Source organism: Drosophila albomicans, chromosome 3, assembly GCF_009650485.2.
Source record: "Drosophila albomicans strain 15112-1751.03 chromosome 3, ASM965048v2, whole genome shotgun sequence".
Taxonomy (NCBI): domain Eukaryota; kingdom Metazoa; phylum Arthropoda; class Insecta; order Diptera; family Drosophilidae; genus Drosophila; species Drosophila albomicans.
Window position 1 is genome coordinate 16770247 of NC_047629.2, and position 21818 is coordinate 16792064.

A 21818-nucleotide genomic window follows, 5' to 3' on the forward strand; every position below is an offset into this window, starting at 1 on the left:
CAATTATAGCCGAGCCGCCTTTGTCTAGGGCTTGACTACGGCTTTGAGCCACAGCGGCAACCAGCACAAAACGCAGCAGCAGCAGTAGCGGCTTAGTTGCTGTGGAGAGCTAGCTGCTCACCTTCTTCAGGGTTAACGTAGTATGACTAATTCTCATCTCGCATCTCTCATCTCTTCATCTACAGGACATTCCCATTGTCATAGCTGGCAACAAAGCGGACTTGGCCAGCTCTCACAGAGAGGTCAGACAGGAGGAGGTCACAGATTGGGTATTCTGCGAATTGCCACGACTCAGGTGAGTTTTGCGACCAAATCGTCGCTGCTTTAATTTACCATTTCAACATTTCCTGCATCGACAAATACCAAATGCCAAATGCAAATGCGAACTGCAATTAGGGCAAATGCGAACAAATGCTGCATAATGAAAGCGTCACAAGAACCGCAAAGCAGCAATTTTCATAAGTAATGCCAAGTAATAGTAGCAAAAAGCAAAAACCCAAAAAGCGCAATAAAATGGGCCATAAATTTGTGCACCTCTCTGCACCCGCCCAAAACAAATGTGAAACGTGGTTGCAACACGAAACAAGGATCCGTGTACCCCAAAAACAGCAGCAACAACACAACAGCAGCAGCAGCAGCAGCAGCTGTTGCCGCCGACAAATGCAATTAAATGCAACAAATGAAATTAAGCGACAAAAAGCGTGACTGCCAGCCATGAGGTGGCACTTTTGGGGCGTGGCACGCCTCGTTGGTCGCTGCCATCGTCAAAAATCATTTGGACCTTGTTAAACGCCATTTGCCAGCGTAAGCGCCCGGAAAAATATGTTTTCCATTGCATTGCAATGGGCACGAAAAAACAAGTCGTGAAAATTGCATTTGGACAGTCCCAAAGCTCTAACTACAACTACTACAGCATAGTTCCCTCAAATAGAGACTGTAAAGAATACACTCTAATTGCCACGCACTTGGCGGCAACTTGAATTGATATTCGCCATTTGCTGTTCGCCATTTTCCCATCTTCAGCCATTGTGCAAGGCCGTTCAATGCACTCGACGGGCGAGCGACATAAATGCGCTTTGCATGCTAAACAGCGTGAAAAAGACGCTGAGTCTGTGAAACTGAGACAAAGATGCATGCATATGCATGAGCACCATGTCCTGAGTAGCTAGTTCTACATCGCGACAACGCTTTCGAGTGCCAATGCTCTCCTGCTGTTCATTGAACATTAAACTTATTAAAGATTGCACAAGAATTCCCACAGTTTTTGGAATAAATAATGTGCTCAAATTAAATCAGCCTTTTTTAACTTTTATTTCATTAATGTGGCTAGAAATATATTAAATTCAAAAAAAAAAAATGAATACATTCTTACTTATTCTTAAAGAAAACTTATGCTAAGAAAGTAGTATCTTAAAGTTTTGATCTTTGAGTAAATCTCAAAATTAATCTTCAGTATATTTTATATTTTTTAAGCAAAACTTTAGATATATGGTATTATTAATATACCAACTTTTTATATCAGAAAATACAAAAATATATAAAAAGCTCTTTGTTGTATACTATTTCATTTCTAATATACCAGATTGTCAATCAAAGTTGCAATACCCTATTTCATTTAAAACACAAAATATACTTATAGTATACCAAATGATTACACCTAAAATATATTAAAAGCTATTTTTTCGTATATTGAAGTACTAGTACATTCGAAATATACCAGTTTTTCAATCAAAGCATTTAAGGCCAAACGTTTCCCTCTGCTTTCACAGCAATCTTATGAATTAGAGCACTAGCTTAAGTAATAATAAATAAATCAACTCTTGGAGTAAATTAACAAAGACAATAAAACAATATAAGAATACTTCAAATTACTCGATAGCTTAGTTAGGTGACTAATTGACAAGAACTTGGGAACTTTTAATCTTCTACCCTGTGGATAAACACTTTGCTTGAGAAACTTAACATCTTGTGTTAAATTAAACAAAGTATTTTGAACTTCCACGCAACATAAACAAGTCAATGCAAATCTTGCGGCGGAATTGCAAAGTTGATACATTAATCTTTGAAAATTTCAAATTTATTCTCATACTCGTACATAGTATATAATAATTTTTATGCGCATTGAAGGCGCGATAAATTTCCAAGAATCGAGCTGTGCGCTGTTGAATTGAACACGAAAACACGACGTCGACAGTCAGCACGACTTAAAGTTGATTTCCGTTTGTCGCTGTCGTTGCTCACATTTACTTCTTCACTTGGTATTTACCTTTGATGAACATCGAACAACGTAGTACACATAATTGTGTCCTTAATAAACTGCACGCTCATAAAAATCACTTAAAGTCGAGCAGAAGAGAGGGAACGAAGTCGGGTTGATTTGCCACCTGGATCTGGGCAATGTGGTGGCCGCATTTACCATAAAGTTCACCGAGGTAGTTGGGCTGGGGTGTCAAGGGGCGTGACTCGCTCGTGTTGCTGTTTAAGCAAGCGTGTATAAACTTATTTAAAACCAAGTGAGAGGCGAATACACGTTTCGCATATTACAACCAGCAGATACTCAGTAAAAAGTAGCACTCCTCCTGGTTTTATTAACTATGATAAAGTGCTGAGACTCTCGATGAATACAGGGCATAATTACATAAAAGCGGACACGCAAGAGGCGCACGCACTCAAGCACAGATTTCATAGTATATACACACACACACACTTTGATATCCATTTATACATATAGTTATACTGTATATGCAAATACATACAAATCTCGGTGGGATTAAACATTTAAGCAGATTGATGGTGTGGCTGCAGTGAACGCACCTTGAACTTTTCGCCTGCGCTCCACCTGACCGAAGCAATCCCATGCCATCGTCCGTCTCTTTCTCACGCGCTATCTCTGTCTCTATCATCTCATCTGTGGCCGTTGCAACTGCCACTGCTCATCACACATTTCCACTTCACGTGCCAACTTTGCACTTTTTTTCCTGGTGGTTTAAGCCTCTGTGGTTTGTATCTTTCTGTGTTCCCTGCTCCGTGGCTCTTAACATGTTGCAGTGGCAGCAACAGTGGCAAGAGAGTGTAACGGGTAACGAAGCTTGTTCGTTTTAGAAGCTGGTGTACTTGTAACGATACGAAAGGTGTACGCGATCGCTACGGCTGTTGTCTGGTCGGCTGGGAGTGGCTAAAGGGGAAAAATCCTTTCCGTTACATGCTTCCGTAGATTAATTACATTATTAATAAATTCGCGTACTTAAGGAAAGGGAAAATCGGGGAAAGACATACAAGGACAGTAAACAAAAGAGGTAAAGAGTTAGAAGGAAACTGGATGAAAGACAAGTTAGGGATCTACCTTCGACTTGGAGCACTTCTCCTTTACGTTGCACTCATTGGTGCAGACGCCCACCCTACCATGATCCTGCAAAGCCAATGGAAAAATCAATTTAAATGACAGGATCCCTTAGAGAAGCTCCTCGTTACTCAACCCTCCCCATACAAATGCTGCATGGTTCCAAATTTGCAAACTTACTCGCACATACTAAACATTATAACAAATTTATTTAAATTAAGAAACATAAAGAAAAGGCAAATAAACAAAAGATAACATGGACGGAATATGAAATAAAGACGTTGAAATATTAAAGCTAATTTAAATCTATTTCATAAATACTTAAAAACTAAATAAATAGATATATAGAAATAAATATAATTAATAGAAATAGTTAGCCAATATTTCGTATTGCAATTTGTATATGGATCGCTAATAATAGATAGTTTTTATACACTATAAAACTATTTAATTAGGAATCCATATCTTTATATGGCAATGGACCATCGGCAAAAGCCCAGCCTTAAGAAACTTAAGGTTTCTCAGGCGCAGCGAAATGAAGCTGCCAGCAAAACAAATAAAGATAAACTTGGTTTGGTCTTTAACCTTTGCATTCAACAGATGCAATACACAAAAAAGCTCGGTAGCGAACAATACGAGAAAAAAAGCTACGTAGATATAAACAAAAAGCTCACTTACAGCATTCTCCAGCGACGAAAGATCTTTCACAGCCGGTGATATGTGTGTGTGTGTTGTTATGTTGTTGTGGTTGCAGCTGTGGAACAAAAAAATTTAAAGCCCTAACCAAAAGCTTTCTACTCAAATGTTGATCTGAGCTTTTATGCCAGATGTTCCATTGTTTACTTTGCAAACAATTATAAATGTAATTTTAAAATTGCAAAGTTATGACAGAAAACAAAAGTATTTACGAACAAGACATATGTAGAACGACTTATGGTAACTAATGAAGTTCATTTACATTTGATACATAGTATATTATACAACGAAATCATATGTAAATTTACATCACAGTTTTTCTTCCATTCAACATATATGTATGAACGCAAACAAGACTTCAAATGAACCAAATATATTACAGAGAAGCACTAACTAAGTGGCAGAAGGCCCAAAATGAACAATGTCGAAATACAAATACTGAACAACACAATCATCTATGGCACGATCATCTTCGGAGACATTTCCTCTGGTGGTCGCACGGTCACTGGCGCATATACCACATCTGGGGTAATGTTGCCGTTCTCCTTGCTTTCCCTCTTAGGGACAACTCCCAATCCAAATTGCGGGGGCGGCGGTGCGGTAGGGCTGTAAATCGCTCCTCCAAATTTGTGCCCAATTGCAGTGCTGACTCCCGCTTGCAGCTATCAGCTGATCTGCTGCAGCTTTCGCAGCAGTCGTGCAGAAGCTTTCAAAGCTTTAGTACAAGCTTTGTACTGCCGGCTGTCGAAGCGGAGTGGATGAGCTTTGCTTGGTGGCTTAGCTTCGTAAGCACCAACAACATCCAAAAGTACAATATGGAACTACGTGCCGTCTGATTGTGAAAGGAAAATCAGATCATGAATACATGTAAGCTTTATATCTGCAATAGTGCAATAGTTACCCTGCCTTTTTGGACGGCACCAGAAAATCTCCAAATTTTGTTCCCGCCTGTTGGCTATCGGCAGCTGACCGAAAAAAAAGGGGTGTTTTCACACACTTTCTCTATTCGCACTATGCACTTTTTATTTAACTGAATATTTCTGTTGGCTGAATATTTATGACCGTCGCACTTAATTCTCAATTTATATATGTATTTTTTTCCTGGTGCGACTTGTCACAACCAATTCAGAAAATGCCTTTTTGAGATTGCATGACCAGCACGAATGAGAAAAAAACTGGCTTGTCAATAGGGCGTTAATCTTTGATGCATTCTTAACTTCCCATTCTTTGACATTCACTGCCTCAAGATGCATCTATCGCAAAAATATTTTTGTTGTTGCCAAGCCCCACACACAGATGGCGCTAATAAATTTGTGCCAACAAAATACAATTATCCTAAAAGTTTCTACTAACATTAAACAATTATTATACATTTAACATTTAACTAACAAAAATTAGATTATTAACATACATAAACATAACTTTAATAAATATATTACATTAACTACTATTTTCTACATCTAGTGCCGTGGCGCTGGCATTTTTTCCTACTTGGCAAAAAAAAAAACCTTTGCCTACTTTTAGGCCCACCAAATAAATGTTGGCGGTCCAAGCGACCACTACAATCCCCCCTGCCAAAATCACACTTTGGGGTCATAACTCCAAAGAGTGATACTCGCTTGGACGAATTTCCTGGCTACCCGATTCATTGTTTTATATCTTTAGCATGATATTTTCCAATGAATCGCCCTTGGGTATCTTCTAACTCGTAATAACTGTTGCCAAGCTTACGCTTAATACGAGATTTTACAAAAGTTGGGGCCAGTTTTGCATTAAAGCCTTTTGCAAAATTACTCTGCTGAAAATTACGCCTATAAACTTCTTGACCAACTCTAAAATCTACTTCTCGACTTCTAAGATTGTACTGTTTTTCGTTTTGTTCGTGCTGCCGTTGTATACTCTGTTGTGCAGTTTTCCTTATTATATCAAAGGAATCTTCTCGATCAAAACTAACTGTACGGTCTTCTAGAAGTTCTAAATTTCGTAGAAGAGGATAGGTATTACCATTAACTATCATGTGTTGTCCAAAAGCAACACGATAGGGACTGTCATTGATTGCTGAATGTCTGCTGGACCGTAATGCGCAACTGATATGGCTAAGTTGCTCATCCCAATTTGTTTGATCGGGTCTAACGTAAGCCTTGATTGCAGCAATTACTGATCGATTTACGCGCTCTGACGCATTAGCTTGCGGAGCGTGTACAGCCGTATAAAAATGTTGCACATTGTATTTGGTGAGCAAAGCCTTGAACTTATGTGACTTAAATTGGACACCGTTATCTGATACAATGGTTTCAGGTACACCAAAACAATGAAATAAATCCTCTTCCATGAAGCGAATAATAGCATCAGTGGTGAATTTTTTTACAGGTTTTAAAAATGGGTATTTGGACAAATGATCTAACACTACGAATATACCAACATTTCCGGACTTACTTCGAGGATAGGGTCCCAAGAAATCAATAAAAATCTTTTGAAATATTCGCTGCGTTTCTTTTACTGGAGCTAATGGTGGGCGTAACGAACGATTGGGATGTTTGGTACATTTGCACACCACACAACCGTTTACAAATGACTTAACATCACACACTAAATTTGGCCAATAATAATATCGCCGAATTTTTTCCAACATTTTATTGATTCCACAATGAGACGCTAAAGGAGGCTCATGACTTTGTTTTAATACCTCTATCACAAGATCTTTTGGAACCCACAACTTCCAGTGCAAATCATCAGCGACTTGATCGCCGGACGCGTGCTCTGCACGACGATAAATATATTTATCGATGACTTTAACGTCAGGTAGCTGAGACGGGTTTGATTTTATTTTGTCCTTAAGCTCTTGGTACTCTTTTGACTCGAACTGCTCAGACTGTAAATCTATCAAGGTATCCACACCTAAGGATGACAAATCTTCAGTGTGCACACGTGATAAGGCGTCGGGAACAATGTTCTGGCTGCCTTTGCGATGAACGATCTTAAAAGCAAAACCTTGCAGCTTGAGTGCCCAGCGAGCCAATCTGGAGCTTAAGTCTGTTTGAGACATGAGCCACTTCAATGAAGCATGATCGGTATGAATGGCAAATTCATGCCCTTCAACATATGCTCGAAATTTTTTTACGCACATGATCGCTGCCAAACACTCCTTCTCAGTGACTGAATAATTTCTCTGACATCGATTCAATTTACGAGACATAAATGCGATTGGAACGTCATTACCATCCTTATCTTTCTGCATCAATACTCCACCAACACCTGAGTGACTGGCATCACAATGTATCTCAAATGGTGTAGCAAAATCAGGACTATGGAGTACAGGGGCCATACAAAGTTGCTCTTTCAAATTCTCAAAAGCCTTTTGCGCTTCGTCGGACCAAGTAAATGATTTTCGCTGCTTAAGGGTATCTGAAATTGGAGCAGCAATTTCTGCATAATTTTTTATGAACTTGTGGTACCACCCAGTGGTTCCTAAAAACCTTCGCACCTGCTTGCACGATCGCGGAACAGGAAACTCACGAATGGCTGCCACTTTATCGGGATCCGTTTGGATTGTACCATGACCAATAACATGTCCTAAATATTTAACCTCTTTCAGACAGAATTTGCTTTTCTCCACATTTATGGTGAGTCCGGCTTGAGTTAACCTATCGGCTAAAGCTCTCAACACTGAGACGTGTTTGTCAAATGACTCCGAAATTACCAGCAAATCGTCTAGATAAATGAATATTTCATTTCTCAGATCTGGTGGAATAACTTTGTCCATCAATTTCGACATCGTCTGTGGAGCATTGGATAGCCCAAACGGCATAACCGTAAAATGATACAGTGGTCTTCCCGGCACTGTAAATGCGGTTTTCTCGCGCGCTCTTGGAGTTAGCGGAATCTGCCAATACGCATCCTTCAAGTCGATACTTGAGATAAATTTCGCCTTTGGCAACCTACTCAAGATGCCGTCAATGAGAGGCATGGGATACGCATTTTTGACTGTTATGTCATTCACCTTGCGACTATCTAAACAAAGGCGAACCTTGCCTGGCTTGCGTACAATAACAACTGGAGAGGACCAAGGACTTTCGGATTCCTCAATCACACCAAGTGCTAACATTCTGTCAAGCTCATCATACATTAGTTTTTCGATGGCCGGTGACACTGCATAATGGCGTTGTTTAATTGGTTTCGACTCGGTCACCTCTATGTCGTGCATAAGCCAGTTCGTCTTGCCTAAACCTTTTTCAGCAAATGACGGAAATACCTTAATAGTGGATACTAATTCCTTTTGCTGCAAATCAGTCAAAGGTATTTGTAATGGGTCATCGAAATTTAACGCTGCTAACCTGTGTGCACTTGCTTTATTCATTAAAAACAATGGCAAGAGATTAAAACTTCGCCAAAAATCGATGCCTAAATATAACTCTTGAGTTAATGACGGTACGATATACACCCATATTCTCTTGGATTCACCACGAAAACAGATAGACGTGTTAATTCGACCTACTATATTTTGGCTTTGGCCATCTGCAGTTCGTACAGCTGCACGTATCGGTTTAAAACCAATGTGCGTTTCTGCCAATTCTTGCGCAAATCTGCCACCAATGCAGCTTATGGAGGCACCAGTGTCCATCAAACCACTCATGGTTCTGTCAAATATGATGACATCAGCATATGGCCGCAAATCCTTACAACTATTTACCACAGATGCCAATAGTGCTCTGCGAGTATCTTTATTTAACTTAATGAAGGTCTTTTTACGTTTTTGGTCGCGTGACCGTGCTTTTACATGTTCGTGAACTTTCGACAAAGTCTGCTGCTCACGTTTGTGTAAGGGAATCGCTGGGATGTGGAGAAAGTCCGGGATATTTTCAGGAGTCGTTACACGATCAACTACTCCGTATTGGTCGCTTTCGATATTAGTTTGCGTGCACCTGTCAATGGTGCACGAGACCACCCGTTTTTTGACGCAGAACTTATACATTTTCTGCAAGATGGCCTGTACGTATCAGCATCACCACACCCATAGCAAAACACAGTGCGCTCGGCTTTGCAGTCTTGGTAGTGGTGACCTGGCTTTCGACAATTCCAGCAGGATATAATCACCGCCTCAACAGCAAATGATTCATCCTCTTCCCTGTCAGAGCCAGTAGCCAATTCCGCTTGCACTGAGACTTCATTAATCTGCGGGCGTGGACCAAAACGTCGTGTAGCTGGTATTGATCTAGTCGTACTTAGCAAAAATCTCTCTCGCTTCCGTACGAATTGCCGCAATTGCACTACATTATTGATTGGGACATACAATAACTCGTGCTGGACTTCGATTAAAAGATTGGCTCGCAGCACCTCTAACAATGACTGTTCAGACATGGGCTGTTCGAGCCTATCAGCCAGATTAACAATCGCCTCATAAAAATTGTCAAATGTTTCATTCGGCTTTTGTTTGCGATGTGAGATAGCAGTTCTAATTTCCAGGTCCGTTCGTCCGTCTGAAAACTGCGCTCTGAGCGCTATACTCAAATCAATCCACCGCACACGCGTTACACTACGGTGATACCTCCAAAACCACTCGCTTGCACTACCTTCAAAAAGATTGCTTGCATACCGAGCTAGCATTTCAAAATCACCACCTAGTGTCTGATTTGTTAGCGCTTCGACGCGATAAAGAAAATCCTCTACAGTCATGGACGAATGACCAGAAAAGCGTACCTTCCAGTTATAAATGGTCTGACTAATTCTATCAGGCCGTAAGTTGTGCATCTCTCGAAACTCTGCCTGCGGCGCCACCATCTCGGGCACTGGATTTCGTCTATCCACCCCATCTCTGTTAGAGATTCCAAACAGCTGCTCAAATGATTGATGCTGCTGTTGCCTGGCTGGAGACGATTGCCTAGGAGCAGAGTGAACTTGATCATTTCCACCTTGAGCCACTGAATTAAATGACATCCTGTGGAAGCCATCTTCGATCGCTTTCGACAACACATGCGTCTGCTGCGTCAGAGCGGCTGCCACCGCCTCAGCAATACTTTGCTGCAAGCTAAACATTGGTTGCACAACTGGTGCTGGCCCGGCAACCAATGCTGGATTATCATTACAACTCTGCTGTACTGGTTCTGGTATACCTGTCTGTATACTATTGCTAGAACCTGCGACTAACAGATCTTGCGCTACTGTCCTGCTCTTGGACTTTGATCGTGTTTGTATGCCTGAACTCTGAGCTGCACTTAGTTCTTCTGCCAGACTCAAAGTTGATTTGCTTAAAGCAGTCTTACAAATTGGACACACTTTACTATTTCCAGTCGCAGTACTGAAGCACACATGATGGAAATAGTGATTACATCCGGTTGCTAGCAGTTGAGCTGGATACTCTACTTCTTTTGAGCATACACAACAAAAAGTTTCTCCCGCCATTCTTTGATATAGCGGGTTAGACTTTTCACTAACGGGTCTGGCCATCTTGAATATTTATAAATTGCTTACAAAAAAAAATAACTTATGAAACACAAAACAATATTAAATAAATAAACAGTACTTGAATTCAAACTCGAACAAAAAATATACCAATATAACATGAATAAATTTGGAACCATGCAACACTTATCGAAGGAAGAGTTGCTAACTAATAGTCGAAAGTAGATACTGAAAACAAAGAAAATAGGGAATCTGAAAAATTGCTCCAGATATAGCGGCAAGTTAAATAGTTCGAAACCACTTACTTGTTCCAAGCGAATATCTAGGAACAATATCCAAATACAGAAAGATTATGTGTTGTGATCAACACAAAATCGAAAAGCGGAAGAACTCCATTGTTTACTTTGCATTGATTGCTATGTTTCTGTCTAGCGGCAAGTTGCAGTTTTATCCGCAAGAAGACTTGGCTCCAGCTAAGACTCCACATAAGCACCAATACACTTTGGTTCGCTGACAATGTTTTCTCTCTTGTTTTCGCCATACAGCTCGTTTGAAGCTAGTATTTCTCTCGAAAGACAAGTTACACTGCAGCTTTCGTCATGAACATTCTGCACACTTTGCCTAAAGTTTGATTGTAACCATCAGGCATTCAAGCTCAAGATATTCACAACAAGGAAAAGGAATAGGAATGAGTGAAAAAGGATAGATGGGAGGGTATTTCAAATATTACTTTTTTTTCGAAGACAGGCTAGCTAACATACAACAGTACAATAAAACAATTACGCTAACCTGGCCTCACGTTTGGGCGCCAAATAATATAATTAAGCTGTAACGTGTAACGAAGCTTGTTCGTTTTAGAAGCTGGTGTACTTGTAACGATACGAAAGGTGTACGCGATCGCTACGGCTGTTGTCTGGTCGGCTGGGAGTGGCTAAAGGGGAAAAATCCTTTCCGTTACATGCTTCCGTAGATTAATTACATTATTAATAAATTCGCGTACTTAAGGAAAGGGAAAATCGGGGAAAGACATACAAGGACAGTAAACAAAAGAGGTAAAGAGTTAGAAGGAAACTGGATGAAAGACAAGTTAGGGATCTACCTTCGACTTGGAGCACTTCTCCTTTACGTTGCACTCATTGGTGCAGACGCCCACCCTACCATGATCCTGCAAAGCCAATGGAAAAATCAATTTAAATGACAGGATCCCTTAGAGAAGCTCCTCGTTACTCAACCCTCCCCATACAAATGCTGCATGGTTCCAAATTTGCAAACTTACTCGCACATACTAAACATTATAACAAATTTATTTAAATTAAGAAACATAAAGAAAAGGCAAATAAACAAAAGATAACATGGACGGAATATGAAATAAAGACGTTGAAATATTAAAGCTAATTTAAATCTATTTCATAAATACTTAAAAACTAAATAAATAGATATATAGAAATAAATATAATTAATAGAAATAGTTAGCCAATATTTCGTATTGCAATTTGTATATGGATCGCTAATAATAGATAGTTTTTATACACTATAAAACTATTTAATTAGGAATCCATATCTTTATATGGCAATGGACCATCGGCAAAAGCCCAGCCTTAAGAAACTTAAGGTTTCTCAGGCGCAGCGAAATGAAGCTGCCAGCAAAACAAATAAAGATAAACTTGGTTTGGTCTTTAACCTTTGCATTCAACAGATGCAATACACAAAAAAGCTCGGTAGCGAACAATACGAGAAAAAAAGCTACGTAGATATAAACAAAAAGCTCACTTACAGCATTCTCCAGCGACGAAAGATCTTTCACAGCCGGTGATATGTGTGTGTGTGTGTTGTTATGTTGTTGTGGTTGCAGCTGTGGAACAAAAAAATTTAAAGCCCTAACCAAAAGCTTTCTACTCAAATGTTGATCTGAGCTTTTATGCCAGATGTTCCATTGTTTACTTTGCAAACAATTATAAATGTAATTTTAAAATTGCAAAGTTATGACAGAAAACAAAAGTATTTACGAACAAGACATATGTAGAACGACTTATGGTAACTAATGAAGTTCATTTACATTTGATACATAGTATATTATACAACGAAATCATATGTAAATTTACATCACAGTTTTTCTTCCATTCAACATATATGTATGAACGCAAACAAGACTTCAAATGAACCAAATATATTACAGAGAAGCACTAACTAAGTGGCAGAAGGCCCAAAATGAACAATGTCGAAATACAAATACTGAACAACACAATCATCTATGGCACGATCATCTTCGGAGACATTTCCTCTGGTGGTCGCACGGTCACTGGCGCATATACCACATCTGGGGTAATGTTGCCGTTCTCCTTGCTTTCCCTCTTAGGGACAACTCCCAATCCAAATTGCGGGGGCGGCGGTGCGGTAGGGCTGTAAATCGCTCCTCCAAATTTGTGCCCAATTGCAGTGCTGACTCCCGCTTGCAGCTATCAGCTGATCTGCTGCAGCTTTCGCAGCAGTCGTGCAGAAGCTTTCAAAGCTTTAGTACAAGCTTTGTACTGCCGGCTGTCGAAGCGGAGTGGATGAGCTTTGCTTGGTGGCTTAGCTTCGTAAGCACCAACAACATCCAAAAGTACAATATGGAACTACGTGCCGTCTGATTGTGAAAGGAAAATCAGATCATGAATACATGTAAGCTTTATATCTGCAATAGTGCAATAGTTACCCTGCCTTTTTGGACGGCACCAGAAAATCTCCAAATTTTGTTCCCGCCTGTTGGCTATCGGCAGCTGACCGAAAAAAAGGGGTGTTTTCACACACTTTCTCTATTCGCACTATGCACTTTTTATTTAACTGAATATTTCTGTTGGCTGAATATTTATGACCGTCGCACTTAATTCTCAATTTATATATGTATTTTTTTCCTGGTGCGACTTGTCACAACCAATTCAGAAAATTCCTTTTTGAGATTGCATGACCAGCACGAATGAGAAAAAAACTGGCTTGTCAATAGGGCGTTAATCTTTGATGCATTCTTAACTTCCCATTCTTTGACATTCACTGCCTCAAGATGCATCTATCGCAAAAATATTTTTGTTGTTGCCAAGCCCCACACACAGATGGCGCTAATAAATTTGTGCCAACAAAATACAATTATCCTAAAAGTTTCTACTAACATTAAACAATTATTATACATTTAACATTTAACTAACAAAAATTAGATTATTAACATACATAAACATAACTTTAATAAATATATTACATTAACTACTATTTTCTACATCTAGTGCCGTGGCGCTGGCATTTTTTCCTACTTGGCAAAAAAAAAAACCTTTGCCTACTTTTAGGCCCACCAAATAAATGTTGGCGGTCCAAGCGACCACTACAAGAGCGTTGCAATTTGTTGCTGCGTGTCTGTCTGCGGTTAAACGCTTCACGAGTGCATAACCCAAAGTGCATTTATCTCTCTCAGCTGCCATGTTTGCAATTGCACAAGTTGTTTATTTAGCACACAATACCAAAAAAATAGGGGAAGAAAATAAAAGAAATCTTTTGACTATTTGCCAGTTCACTGATTTTTAATGCAAAACTGCTAATAAACAAAACAAACAAATAAACAAACGCTCGCACTTTGATTTACTGCAATTGCACTTATTACATTAATAATTCATGCTTTTATGCCAAGCTAGCATATATTTATGCCATTAAATAATAAAATATGTGTGCGCAAAGCCAATAAATAAATGCACGAGTTTGAGATATGAATAAATATTTGCGCATGTTGTACGTAAAATAAGTTTTGCTCGGCATCTCCACAACTGTTTTGTGTGGCATTTAAGTCTGCCACACCAATAATTAGCCCACTATTCAGAACTGAACCGTTAAGTGGGCCAAGCTAGCAAGTTGCGTATACGTTACTCTGGCTAAATGCATGATACGACTAATTTAGCCATTTAGAGCCATCGTTAGCTGTTCAAACTGACTCTGCCAGCAGCATGTTGTCCTGTCAAAGAGTCACCAGCATTGCCACTGTCTCGTTTCGCAATTCGCTTTCGTGTCCTGTCGCCTCTTGTCATTGAATGTTCTTTCTCGCTTGTAGCACCCACAACAAAAAAAAGAATTCCTACACCGTTGAAGTGTGCCACGAGGACGTTGTAAAATGAACATTTTGTTGAAATTGTTATACTATCTAACAATGCAATCGCATAGCACAGTTCAGTTCTCAATTACTCGGTTCTATCGCAGGGCATTTGACAGTCGAGTAATACGCCCAAAAACGTGCATTTCAATTTACACATTTTGTGCTTTTACAACGCTTTTTTTTTATACCCTATTCCCATTAAAAATGTTTACAACGTCATACCCGCTATGCAAATGTTTATCCGACCCTATAACGTATAAATATTTTTGGTTAAAAGTGTGTCTTAAAGATTACATTAGCTATACATACCATAATCTTGTATTTTTTACCAATAATAGGTTTATTGCTATTTAAAAGTCAATTTCGTAATCATATATTTTTTACTACTGTTTGCTCTCGCTGTTACTTTAGACTTTTAAACAAAATATAAAAGGATCTATTGAATTTGTCAATTGAAAAGTTGCGTAAATGCAGATAGAGAACATTTAATCCACCGAAACTATACTAAAGATACAAACACACAACATTTTGCTTATACTCAAGTAGAACTCTATTTTGCGCGCCCTTTTATTCCGATTTTTGAACATTTTTCAAAGTGATGAGTGCTGAAAATTTCGTAGCTAGTATTCCACAATTTCAACGGAAAGAATTCCATTGTGGAAAAGACGACCAAACCGAAATTAATGATTGTCATACTTGAAAATACAAAGTTGTCAAAGCTGCTAGCCAAGCTATTAGTTCGCTACGTTTTATATACGTTTTAGCCTGCTATTGCCACGATTTATTTAAGCGTCAAATATGGCTGACTAAGCCTGCAATGATATTTCAAAAAGACTAAGCACACATTTTCCGCAATTTATTAGCATTGTGGTTCTGAACTCGCGACACACAAATACAGACATTTTATAAAGATCAATCCCTCGAGCGGATCATCATTTTGACAGCTCGCAAAGTCTTGTAACCCTTCCATCTGTACCACCAGATGCCTTGCTTATTCTCTACCTCAGAGTGAAAGAATTTGCCAAAAAGATTGCTGTGAAGAGCAATTGAATGAAAATGCATTTTTCTAGTCAATTTAGCTTTAAGTCTACCTATTAGCACATCGATCGTACCATCCGCCACTTGAATAGTAAATGGCGCAATTTCCTTCAGGCCATTTATCGTTATCCGAATCGATAGTTGTGAATTTCTGCCCGATATTGTAGGGCAGAGCATCTCCAAGATCTCCCTCATAAGATCCCAGATCCTTCAGTTTATAAGCATCCTCTTCGCTGCCAATGATAAAATTGTTGTAGTTGGCTTTACGAACATTATTTTGGAAATCCGTAAGCTCAATATGCAATTCATAGCGTTGATATGTTGTCATCTGATGCAATACCTCCAATCCTATGAAAAACTCTCGCTGCAGATTACCAAAACCTTTGCGATAATCAAACCAGTTCCTATAAAAATTTTCACTACCATCGAAACGATTCAGAATCACTGTCCAACCACTTTCATTACACAGCACTTGAAGTCTACCCACATTGGGCACCATTATCTCGTTAAAATCCGATGAATTCTCATAGCCAAGACAATTTAGAGGCAACTCTTCAATCTGTAAACCTTCTGTCTGGTTAGCATAACTGAAGTTGGAGGCTTGGAATGTGAAAACATCTCTAGTTTCATTGCCAATCGAATCAGCTTCCATTTGGTTCGAACTGTTAAAGTTCGATTCTTTGGAAACCTCAATGGTCTCATTCTTTTTGGCCTCAAGCAAACCAGCTCGTTTTCCGCTTTTCTTGTTGCTGTTGTTATCAGAACAAGTTCTTTGCTGGAGGAGCATAATCAGCTCATCCTTTTGTTTGATTCTCTCATTGTACAAAATCGCATTAGTTTGAAAATTCGCTAGTTTCCTTTTCAATGCTAGAATCTGTTCATTTTTAGATCGAATGAAATCTTCATAGAAGTTAAGTTGGATCTTTGTTTCCTCTATGGTTGGGAGCATAGGCTTCAGCATTTTGAAACAATAAGCATCGCATGGACCATTCGACTCACCAATTTCCTTCAGCTCGAGAAATAAATTGAAACATATCTACTTTAGATTTAGATTTTTTGAATATGTACTTACATAATCACTTGTAATGCCTTTAATCTGCGCTGTGGCAGATCCAAAAAGCAGCAACAACTTTAGAATAATCACGTAATTAAATTGCATTTTGTGCTTAAAATCAAAATAAAGCTTAGTCCTAAATGTCAGCTTTATTTAACCATTTAAATTAACTGCTTTTATCGCTAACTGAATTCTTGTCCCTCACCAAAAATAAAAAATAAAATAAACACAATATTGTCTATATTTCTTGACGTATTATACATATAATTCAATGTATATGAGTAAAGTAGATAGTAAAACAAAAACAAAAAATTTTTAGTATTAGAATCGATACAGGGCAACAAGTTTCTAATTTAGATGTGGTCTTCTTTTTGGCTTCTTTATGTTCACAGCAACTGAACTTAGTTTCGCTTTGCATATATTTATACCCGCTACCCATAGGGTATAAGGGTATAATAACTTTGTGCCGGCAGGAAATGTATGTAATAGGTAGAAGGAAGCATCTCCGACCCCATGAAGTATATATATTCTTGATCAGCATCAATAGCCGAGACGATCTAGCCATGTCCGTCTGTCCGTATGAACATCTAGATCTCAGAGACTATAAGAGATAGAGCTATAATTTTCGACAGCATTTGTTATGCTTGCACGCAGATCAAGCTTGTTTCAAATTTTTGCCACGCCCACTTCCGCCCCCGCAAATCAAAAAAATCGAATAACAAGCGTAATTGTTGAGTATTCCTAGAGTATTTATGATTCCTGAAAATTTGGTTGCGATCGGATAAAAATTGTCGAAATTATAAAAGAAATACTTTTGTATGGGCAAAACCGCCTACTTACTAGGGGTCTAATTTGCTTTGGCCGACAATCTGGTATATTGCGCCGTCTATGGTATATTTTGAATGCGGTACTATATCGACATACCAAATATACCATTCGGTATATTTTTAGCATTTTTAGTATATTTGGTATATTTTAATAATAATACCACAAAAGATATTTTTAGTATTTTTGTAGTATAATTGGTATGTTTTGAGAATAATACCGCAAAATATATTGTTTTTATTCAAAATGGGTAGCGGGCATCTCACAGTCGAGCACACTCGACTGTAGGTTTCTTACTTGTTTTCTTATATTATGTTCTTTTCTTTGAAACATCGCAATAAAAGTGCAAAATAAAAAAGACATATTCATATGATGATGCAAAAAATGTCGCGACATATCTGAATGTAATATTTTTTAACTAAATTTAAAATAGTTTTAATGTGTGGCGAGAAATATCACGTGCCACACAATTTACAGAGAAAAAATCTAAACTAAAACAACTTTACAAATAAGTAAAGATTATTTTTATAGCTCTAGATTATCACTTTATTTCGAACTAAGATTGATTTTAGGAACTTTTTCTGTTTTTCAAAAAATATATATTTAAATCCGTTTATTTTTTATTTTTTCAACGAATTCGTTAGTTTTTATAAATATCTCAAAACAGAAACATAATTTCAAAATCATTCTTAGCTCTAATTAAAGTGCTAATCTAGTGCTATAGAATTCATCTTTAATTAAAATAATAAAATGTTTTTAAATTGTGTAGCACTTTGCAATGTATAACATTTTACAATTTGGTGATCTAAAATATTAGTTTAGATATCAATGCTTTGAACCGTGTTTTCATTTTGCCTTTCGTCAAAACAAAATATTATTTTTAAATCTAATTCTCTTCACATTGAATATTGAGTATTTTCCTCTTTTTTTAAGATTAAGTATGCCCCTAAAAAGGTCTGCTACTGTGTAAATTTAACTAGCTTGCTTGTAGTTTTTTTTTTTAGCACAAGGCTGACATGTAAATGTGCATGATTATTCCAGGCTGGCTACTTACAGACACACGCGTAACGTATACGTAATGTAGTATTTGCACAGACATACGCATTACGTATACGTAATTTATGCGGACCGCTGTTGGTCTAAAAACTTTACAACTCTTTTTGCATAGTTTGGCAGTAACCTGTACGTTTTTTTTCACTTTTTCGCTTTTTTCTTGCTTTTTTTCGTTTGCAGGGCCAAAGTGCTTGAGTGCTCAGCGAAGGAGGACACCAGCGTGACCGAACTGTTCAAGACCCTACTCTCCCTCTCCCGTTTCCTGCCCGCCAGCAGCAGCAGCGGTGGCACAGGCGGTGCCAGTGGCGAGGCAGCGCCCAGCGGTTTCAAACGACGTTCCTCCGCCTACGTCAGCGCATCGTCCAGTCGCAGTAAGTATCGCACTCGAGTTCCCCCCGCTAGAATGAATTTTGGAAAAGTTTTCAACGTTGGTTTTTATGTGACAACGCAGAAAAAAAAAATGACACTGCCAAATTGTTTGGCTGCAATCGACATGAATCTGCCACATAGTAGGAGAATGTGACATTCAGATACCCTATAGACAATGGTGAAGTATACAAAGATATCCATCAGCTAAGCTACTCGATGTGGCTTTTATCTTGCGCATACAAACGGCAAATGTTGCAACTTTGCCAACCGGTAACTGACAACGGAAATAATTTCGAACTTGTCTGCCAGAAAATGCCTTTGTGTCTGCTGCAGTTTCAAATATCAATTTGCCATTTGATTGCAAAAATAAAAGGACGTTAGCAACCGAACATCGAGAATCTTGCAGACGCATTCATAACTGAAAAGTTCGGCATCAAAAAGAAATATCTGAAAATTTATAGAGTTCAGAAATTAACGATTTATGGAACCGTAAACAGCTGACGCCGACTTCGCTGTGCAATCACAGAGTAATTAATGCCAAATTAAACTACGATGTGCAATAATTAAGCATATTAAGTGCGTGGCTACCTGGAGTGTGTGTAAATATGCACACAGATAATCCGTAAACTCCACAAACAATAAATATATATATTGCGCAATTATTCCGCAATTTCTGTTGCCTGTAATTGCGACTTTAAATTGCTGAAATTCATCTAGGCAATTATGCCTTAAATATGACATGTACAATTGAAGTTTTAAGCGCACCTGTTTCTTTTTATCTACAAGAAATTCAGCACGTCTTGGCGTGTTTGGCGTGTTATATTTCGAAATCAGCTCGCAATTAGCAGAAATTGAATTGAGTTTTGTCAAAAACGTGTACATAACATTGACAAATTGTCGACAATTTGGCTAATTGAGTGTAATTAACATTCCTCTTGCCCGTGTTGTGTCGTATGGCGGCGCGGCTTCTTCTGTATTTGACCCAAATTAATTGTTAAAATTTGGCAAACGAACATGAAAGAAGAATAATAATGGTAAAGGCACCGAGCACAAGTCCCTATTCTATTTCTATCCTATCCAGTTGTTGCCAAGACAAACCCTTTTCATTATTTATATTTATACTCGTATCATGCGGCAAGGCAATACACCGCCAAAAAGAAACAAAAAAACAGACTTAAAAACGAAGAAAAACAAATTAGAAATACAAAAACAAGCCTCACGACAAAGGATGAAACAAAGAACAGGAATACGCATAAGAAAATAAGTTAGGAATTGTTTCTTGTATTTGAAGTGTTTTTTATTTGCTCAACTCGTAGCTTGTAAAATCCAAGGCAAGCTTGTTAAAATTTTACACATTCTTTGCCAAATAGTTGAACAACATTCCTTTTGAAAGAATTCTATTTTGTTTAACAACTAACAAATTTACCCCCAAACAAATAATCAATTCAAACAGATAAGTTCTCATATTGAAGCGGATTCATGTTGTCAATTTCGCATATCTTGCTGTCAAGAAGTTTTTTTTTCGAAAAGTTTGATTGCAAAAATTATTGAACAAATCGAAAGAGTTCTATTGACATTTTTAACATAAAATACCACCAAAAAATTTGCATATTTATAATTAAATTGATTTGGCCACCGGCAATAATGCATTTACAATTGAATATCAAATTTATATTAAAATTCATTTTATTGTAATCATTCATCCACATAAAATTACCCTTTATTATGTTTGATAATGTGCGAAAACATATTGCTGCTTTAATAGGATTAGCTCACATTAAATTCTATAAATTTAACTCGGACTATAATTAATTGGAAATTGATCTTGTTAGCCTGCCCTTTTTCCAAAAGAGAGAGAGAGAGAGTGTGGCAAAAGGACAAAACAAGCTATTCTCAGACATTAATAAGATTCCATCGAAATGGAAAGTCGGACTAAAGTTGAGCAGCACGTGTATTAATTATGTAAATATCTTGACCTTCTAATTAGCCGTAAAAGCATTTAATTTCCATCACCCAGGTATATTATCTCATTAAAAACTTTGTTGCCCTGCACTTTTGTATGTGTTGTGAGTGAAATATCCGAGTTACAGAAGACAAGAAGTTTTCAATTTTCCTCGCAACGCCTGTTACAAATATAAATAAACAGTTAATTAATGCTACCGAAGTGGCACGCACTACTCCCGGCCACGCCCACTGCCCAATGCCCATTGCCGAACGTCTCACGTCCGTCGCCTCGTTCCATTGGGGGTTTCAACAAAATAATGAATATAATTTCCGTGCTTAAAAGTTGTTAGGATGCTTGTGTCCAGTCTTTAGCCCAGCACTCCACTCGCTCTCTCTCACTCTCACTCTCTCCTCTATGCTATGACGACCAGGCCAATAATTTAATTGTTTGCTGGCGGCATTTGATAAAATTTAACTTGGGCAACCCGCCGACCCTCTATGCCTCTCTCTGCCAGCCCGCAAAAGTCATATAAATGGAAGTGCAAAGTTGGCCGAAAGCAAAGCAAAGTGGAAATTAAATGCAATTTAAAGCTTTAATGGCGCAGCTCGAGTGAGAACAGTTTCTTATTCTATTGTGCGCCCAAAATGCTGCTACACAATTTGTATTGCCTGCTGTTCCCTTTGTGTGTACACACCCATACATACATACATAACATACTTGTAGTTACACACACATGTGCTCACATTAAATGTGAGTAATAAAGCGACAGGCGGCAAATTTGTAAATTATTTTTGGCCAAATAGAGACAAGCATTGTCCAAGTCCGACAGCAACAACTGTCGATGACAGCAATGCTCACGAATATGTTTGTGTATGTGGGTGTGTGCGTAGAGGGGAATAAGGTGGAGGGGAAGCTTGGTACTCTGTATTGATGATGCCTGAATGGTGAAGGTCAAAAGCCAAATGGAAGCAAATACTTGTGACAGCTC

The 21818-nt window shown here is 38.3% G+C and overlaps 3 protein-coding genes and 1 long non-coding RNA gene across 5 annotated transcripts in view; 1 reads left to right on the forward strand and 3 right to left on the reverse strand.

Moving 5' to 3' along the window:
- LOC117568296 (GTP-binding protein Di-Ras2) overlaps positions 1–21818 on the forward strand; it is a 50383-nt gene that overhangs the window by 22385 nt on the left and 6180 nt on the right. Inside the window, exons 4-5 of the mRNA XM_034248817.2 lie at positions 186–295; positions 18697–18887. Coding sequence (XP_034104708.1) covers positions 186–295; positions 18697–18887 — 301 coding nt within the window. The remainder of the gene's footprint in view (positions 1–185; positions 296–18696; positions 18888–21818) is intronic.
- On the reverse strand, positions 3116–10485 carry LOC127565466 (uncharacterized). Its single transcript, XM_052004102.1, has 2 exons — positions 5555–10485; positions 3116–3175 (listed from the first exon to the last, which is right to left on the reverse strand). Exon 1 carries the CDS (start codon positions 10478–10480, stop codon positions 8918–8920), a length of 1563 nt encoding a protein of 520 aa, XP_051860062.1. The 5' UTR covers positions 10481–10485; the 3' UTR covers positions 3116–3175; positions 5555–8917.
- Positions 4232–13709, reverse strand: LOC127565475 (uncharacterized). Its single transcript, XR_007954781.1, has 3 exons — positions 13405–13709; positions 4938–5211; positions 4232–4868 (listed from the first exon to the last, which is right to left on the reverse strand). It is a non-coding gene; the product is annotated as an uncharacterized LOC127565475 (long non-coding RNA).
- On the reverse strand, positions 15382–16896 carry LOC127565470 (fibroleukin-like). 2 transcript variants are annotated; one of them, XM_052004116.1, is made up of 3 exons: positions 16657–16896; positions 15638–16596; positions 15382–15579 (listed from the first exon to the last, which is right to left on the reverse strand). In XM_052004116.1, exons 1-3 carry the CDS (start codon positions 16741–16743, stop codon positions 15459–15461), a joined length of 1167 nt encoding a protein of 388 aa, XP_051860076.1. In that variant the 5' UTR covers positions 16744–16896; the 3' UTR covers positions 15382–15458. The 2 variants fall into 2 exon arrangements, with proteins under 2 accessions (XP_051860076.1, XP_051860077.1); XM_052004117.1 differs by having other exon boundaries at positions 15638–16590; positions 16657–16895.